Source organism: Pollachius pollachius (genome assembly GCF_949987615.1).
Source record: "Pollachius pollachius genome assembly, chromosome: 3".
Lineage (NCBI taxonomy): Eukaryota > Metazoa > Chordata > Actinopteri > Gadiformes > Gadidae > Pollachius > Pollachius pollachius.
This window is the reverse complement of record NC_136936.1, coordinates 19,573,100-19,579,837: the sequence shown is the minus strand read 5'-3', so window position 1 is coordinate 19,579,837 and position 6,738 is coordinate 19,573,100. Positions and strand designations below refer to the sequence as shown.

Below are 6,738 nucleotides of genomic sequence, written 5' to 3'. Positions count from 1 at the left end.
AATAATATATTATGCATAGATATCTATATCATATAATACATATTATCACGGCAAAAGCTGTGTGCGCCTCCAGACGAAATTATGAATCTCAAACGACAACGTTCTCCGACATCTCTGGTTCTTCCACGTCCACATCAATTTGAAGTAGACTGAATTGTAGCCCGCGATTGTTGACCGCGTTTGTCTCCCGCCGGAGCATCGCTGCCGAGGGACCACCGCCACGGCAGTGGACAGCGCTCAAAGAACTGACGTGTTATGCGCCATAACACCAACAGCAGAATGGTTATAAAATAACAAAGAAGTGTACAACACTTGCGTTACAGTGTGTGTAATCACACGTAGCTCATTGTCTCAATTCTCTGGGCGGGCAAGGCAGAGAAAGGGGAGGTAGCTTGGCCCCTTATGACGACATATGGGGCCACATTCCAAATCAGAACGCTTGAGCCTCCATTTTTTCAAAGGAGAGCAGAATACCTAGTGCTTCTTTTACAACAAACGCAAGTTTTAGCCACTGGGGGACCATAGGCAGGCTAGGGGAACTCATATTTATGTTAGAAAACCGCATAAAGTGAGATTTTCAAGCCATGGGACCTTTAAGCAGCTCATCTAAATGTTTTAATGCAGAGCGCATAGTATTCCAATCAGAACAGAGATGCTATGTTAGGCTGTGGGTTCCCAAACCTAGTGACTTTACTTCACATTTCTTCTCAAAGAGACGGTTTAACTGCACTAGCTGATATGGCCACATGTAACTGCACCACAGGCAGATTGACACAAACCCTGTACAAACCCAATTATACAATGTTCTGTCGTTATAGGAATGCCGCAGTCATCTATAGCAACAGCCAGCTGGATCCTTTGTAATGGCCCGTGTTCGCCACTGGATTAGATTACATGGGTACTTTATCTATCCCTGGGGGAAACGTCAGCACACATCAATACAAAAGTGAATAATATATAAATATGAATTATTAATAGAAAATCCAATGAAAAAAACATCTGTATAAGAAAAAAAAAGAAAAAGTAATCCGTGTATAAAGCATCGGTATCTAATCAACCGCAGCCAATGAGAAACCCTAGAACCGTTTTCGCTTATTTTTTATTTATTTGCATTGTTTTGTTTTTTGTATTTCTACACGTGAAAATTACAGATGGAAACAGACACAATGAAATCTTGATCTATATATCTCTCTCAATAAAACTAATGCAACTGACAAACAACTAGTTGTAAGAGTCACATTTAACATGAACATGTTCTCTTCCCACCAACAGTCTGCTCCTCACGGTTCTCTGCGAGCGGAGCGTCCACTCAGACTACATGTTATTTATGTCCTGCGTGATAGAGCAGCCCGGGTTCACGGGTAATAGCGGCCTAGTGGTGTGGAGTGATGTATGATGATGGCCACTTAGAGGGTCCAGAGGTTGTTTTATGACCAATTCAATACACGTGACAACTCAAATCTTAACACATATGCACTCCCATGCAGGATTCCATCCTTCTTTCATCTTTTATTACACTATCTCTCAATCTCAACAAGACCATATAGTATGTCTGACTCTGCCCAACAGCTTCCCCCCCCCCTTTTGTTTTTCATTTCTATTGTTTTTGGTATTTAGATGTTGCAGAGCGAAGGGATGTATTTCGTCAGGAAGGGTATGTAAAGGGATGCATTTTGTCTATGATTACCTTGATGCTGGTTCCATCCATTGAAGACCCAGGTAGGCTGATCTATGTGGATTATTTCTGTTTTAGTAAAATAATAATATTTAGTTGAATGTGTGTCATTTGCTGAACCTCGTTTTATCCCTAAAACATTTTCTGGCTGGCTGGTCTGCTGGCTGGCTGGCTTTATGGCTAGATTAATGGCTGGCTGACTGGCTAGAATGAATGGCTGGGTGACTGACTATGTCTATAGATCAAGCGTGCTTGCTGGGCAATGACAATGTTAGATCTCCTATCAAGTAAACACACAAGTAATTTCCTCAGTTGGGGTTGTGTATACACAGATGCAACACTGTTTGTGACAATGTCATAATATATCCTATTTTTAATCTCAATTTGCTCTCCTCCTTGAATCTTTTTCCCAAAAGGTTCAAGGAGGATAAACAACAAAAAAATGATGATCATAGTGTTCAGTTCTCTTTCTGACTGATAACTTAATCACTACCATAGAACATTTAAACATGTTCATGGCATAATCATGGCGATAGATAGCAGTAATGTATGTTAGTGAGACTCAGAAATATGTATGGTCATGGCGAATGCATTGCAAAATATTGCCTATACTGCTGTCTACATTTGGACAAATTACTCTGCTAGTTATGTAGTGTAGTTTTAAGAGTCTGCCATGATGACTCCCCAGGATGTCTAGGAGACATAGACACTGAAACTCTCAAGTGAAGTTCACCTGTTGATTATTTTTATTCCAACTGTAATAATCTTATCTCATGCAGTAGACATAGTACTAATTTGGAAATGTATGAGGTATATGGGGGCAGAAAGCATGGACAATAGACAGACAACCGTCAAGATGGACAAGATTGGTTATGCCATTAACTGCACTACTGGCAAGATCAGAAAGTGTTGGGGATGCGTGGATGGGGTTCATTCCCTTTTATAGAAATAAGACAAGGTCCAAGTCTTTAAAGGGTTGATTGGAGTCGTAATGAAATGTTTTTTTCTTAAGTAGAAAAGCTTTTCTATGGTATACGTGTAGGCTATAGTATCCTATATTGGCCCATAGAATTGTTAACCATTTGCACATAGGCTATCCAATATCCATTTACGATCATCATGCCGCATTTCATTACACTTGAGGATTATTGTAGTGCATCTAAAGAGTGGAGCACTATGAGGCCAATACGGAGGGATGGGTTATGACCAACTAAGCGGTTTCTGTGGTTTCTGTTCTAGATGAGGTTTTAGGTGAATACTTAATACTTTAAAAGTAACATAGAGCTCCTTCTCGAATCTCCGAAATGTTCAACATAAAACGTAGCTTACTACCAATTGAAATAATAGCCTATACACCACAAAATGATAACTATCAAACATGTCATTGGCGGTTTCAAATAAGGCTGGCACATCAAACATTACCTATATTAACATGTGACAGAAAGAAAAATCAACACATTAACCTCTGGAAATAATTTAGCATTACATTTTAAGGCTTTAAAATATAAAATGCAAGACAATGTAGTACAAGCATTGATTACAATGCTGTGGCTGCTTATGTGACCACAGTAGATTATGTTAACAAAACAGTTTATTACCAACTGGCTGCGCGGTCAGCCAACCATATTTGTGAACAAGAAACAATCTAATGGGGCTTGTACATAACAATGACCGCCTCCATTACCGAAGTATTGGAGAATAGGAATGTTGTTAAGGTCATTGTTAAGCATTAAATCGTGGCATTTTTGATCATTATGGGGTGCTATTGTAGTGTTTCAAACGCTTTGGCTATTTGAAACACTACAATATCACCCCATAATGATATTCCCATTGTGATATTCCCATTCTGATGTAGAAGCCTGCGTTTGCTATAGACAATGTCTGTTTATTGGACAGCAAGCATGCCTGTCCCTCATCGTCAGCTCCCGGGCTCTTAATGAATAGACAAGCCTGGCAATCAAGGTCAAGGTCATTGCTGTAATTAGTGGCAGACAGACAAGAATATTGCTCTGCTGTTCGTCGCACATCACCGCCTCCCTGCTTAAAGAAGACATATTATGGTGTTTTCCCAAACATAGTATTTGAGTTCCAGAAAACATCTTTATGAAGCTGTTTGCTGGAAATAGCTTTTAGGGGAAAAAAAAATCTCGCCTACCGCTATTCCCCTCTGATTCAGTCCCTTCAGAATGCGCTGATCTGGTATCTGTAGCTTTAATGCAAATGAGCTGCTGCCCATTTACCAATGAGCTGTCAGAGTGAACCACAGCATGGAGAAGGGATTGTTGCCGTTTGTGGACTCCTGGAGCTCTATATCAATATAATATAATATAATATAATATAATATAATATAATATAATATAATATAATATAATATAATATAATATAATATAATATAATATAATATAATATAATATAATATAATATAATATAATATCACGGCCAAAAGCTATGTGCACCTAAGATGATATTATGAATCATAAAGACTGCGTCTGACGTCTCTAGTACTTCCACAACAAGTTAAGACTCGTAGTGGGGGATATCTCGGCCATGGTTGAGAAGAATTCGGGGAAAGGAACTTTGACTCTCCATGAACCGCGACATGGAGGAGAAAGAGATTGTACTCCGGGAGCTGAGCTGCCGGACTGCCGCCGAGCTCCCCGCGCCGGAGCTGCCGAACTGCCGCAGACTTCCCCCCGCCGGACCTGCCAGCTTCGGTGGCAGTTCAGCTCCGGGAGTACACCCGCCGGAGCAGCCGGAAAGCTTCGGCGGCAGTTCGGCTCCCGGAGTACACCGCCGGAGCTGCCGGACTGCCGCCGAAGCTTCGGCAGCGGCCGGACGGCTTCGACGGCGGCCGGCGGGGGAAGCCAGGCACCAGTCCGGCAGCTCAGCCCCGGGAGTACAATCCCTTTCTCCTCCATGTCCCCTCCTCCGGACTGCCGCCGAAGCGGCAGCTCCGGCGGCAGTCCGGCAAAAAAAGGGATTGTACTCCAGGAGCGGAGCTGCCGGGTTGCCGCCGAGTTCCCCCCGCCGGAGTTGCTCGTCCGCTGGTCCACAAAATCATAGCTATGCTCTGATTGGAGGGGAGGGGGGAAGTGGGAGGTAATATTCAATGTGCCCCCTTCCTACGTATAGGAGAGGGCGCCGAAATTGACTCGCTCGTTTGGTAACTGTAGGCGGGGTACTTTCAGAAATGCATATCTCACTAAAAGAATCATGTACGGACTTTTTTCAAATTTCGTATGCGTGTGGGAGCACCAGAGACCCAAAACAACACCCCAAATCCCAGGAAAAGTGTTGTTTTCATAATATGTCCCCTTTAAACAATGAAATGCAGAGAGCAGTACGCCTACCGCTGAGGTTGGTTGTTGTAGGACGGTCCTACTCTGATCATGTTATCTCATTCAAGCCAATTCCTCTAATCCCATAGTATTCATACATTTGTTCTGACCCCCATTGCCATACTGCCAGTTGCTACCAGTTGTTTGCCCCCTAACTGTCGATGGATAAACTCACTTGTGATTTCCTACCATGAGGCCTATGATCATGTGATCTGTTGAGACTAAACTTGTTGACACCTGATTAGACCTACTAGGGGTCAATTGTGTAGATGCTCTCTCTTTCTATCTCTCTCTTTGCCTTCCTTTAATATACCATCGAGCAGAATGAGCAGTGATGATGTGTGCCTAAAAACGCGAGCTCTGCGCACGAATCTCTGAAGGAACACTAGTGCTTGCTGACGTTGGTGACTTCCAGTGCTGGATGCTGAGCGTGCGCTCGCGCCTCAACGGTCTCGCGCGTTCGCCTCCCCTCGCGCCCTTTCTTTCTTCCAGCACCTAACGCGCTCTTTTGGGAAGATTACAAATCTTGAATCCTAAACGACAGGGAAAAATGACAACCACATTTCCGATTGAAAAATGAAGAGTTTTCATGGATTTCGTGGATGTTATCTGTTGCTAATGAGAAGAGGATTAGGGAACGGAGCGCTATCCGTGCGCAGCACATCGGGAAACGGCTTTCGCGTATGACTCGAGGGATTCAGTCAAGTTGGGAGATGAGACGTGATATAGATTAAATAAAGATTTTTTTTTTCATATGCTACTTGAATAATAACATTAATCTCATTTTTGGGGGTGGTGCATTTTCCCATATTCATCTTTTTTTTTCAAAAGGAGCACCTCACCTCGGTTCAATCCTCCGTCTGCAGTCTAACCTACATTTTTAACGAATAACTTTCAAACGATATCATTCTATTATCAACTGCGTTTTTTGTGTTTATCTTGAGGAAGGTCTATATTTTCACAGTGAGCTATGTTGCATTTTTCGATGATATGGATTTAGACCATTTGCGTAGTCCTCGGGGCACGTAACCCGGTTGCATAAATGATCGCGTGCCGTTAGATCTCTTGTTTCAACGCGCGGATTTTATCTCAACGCACACGAAGAGACCTCTCAGGCAGAGTTGACATTCGAACACTGTATCTCTCTCTCTCTCTCTCTCTCTCTCTCTCTCTCTCTCTCTCTCTCTCTCTCTCTCTCTCTCTCTCTCTCTCTCTCTCTCTCTCTCTCTCTCTCTCTCTCTCAGTGCCTGCCCCTCCCCTCCCATCCCCTCCTCACCCCTCAAGCAAGCTGCTATCACCCCCGGGAGGCCCCCCCAATCTGATGAGTCCGCGACGTGGACTTTGTCGTTCGACAGAACCGGCTTTCGCATCACCATCGTCACCACCACCTCCATCACCACCAGCATCATCACCACCACCACCATGTCCTCGCGCAAGATCTCCTCTGAATCGTTCAGCAGCTCGGTTGGCTCGGACTGTGGGCTCGAGAGCCCCGGGGGAGACACCGGGGGAGACGGTGCGGATTCGGTGGAGGGTCGCGGATGTCCTTTTTCCTTCTCGGCGTCTCAGCGCACAGCGGTCTTCTGGAACGGCCGGAGCCCTGTAGAGAAGCAGGGATGCCCGTTCAGCGGCGGCAGTAGCAGCGAGAAGCCAGGGCCAGGGGGCCCCATCAAGAGGGCCACGAGGCGGAGACGCGTGAACCTTGATTCGCTGGGGGAGAGCCTG

At 44.3% G+C, this 6,738-nt stretch overlaps 1 protein-coding gene across 1 annotated transcript in view; it reads left to right on the top strand.

Annotated features, from left to right (window-relative positions):
- Positions 1 to 6,435: 6,435 nt before the first annotated feature.
- gucy1a2 (guanylate cyclase 1, soluble, alpha 2) overlaps positions 6,436 to 6,738 on the top strand; it is a gene marked incomplete at both ends in the record, with an annotated part of 36,273 nt that continues 35,970 nt past the window's right edge. The window contains one exon of the mRNA XM_079733476.1: positions 6,436 to 6,738. This exon is cut by the window's right edge and continues 21 nt beyond it. Coding sequence (XP_079589602.1) covers positions 6,436 to 6,738 — 303 coding nt within the window.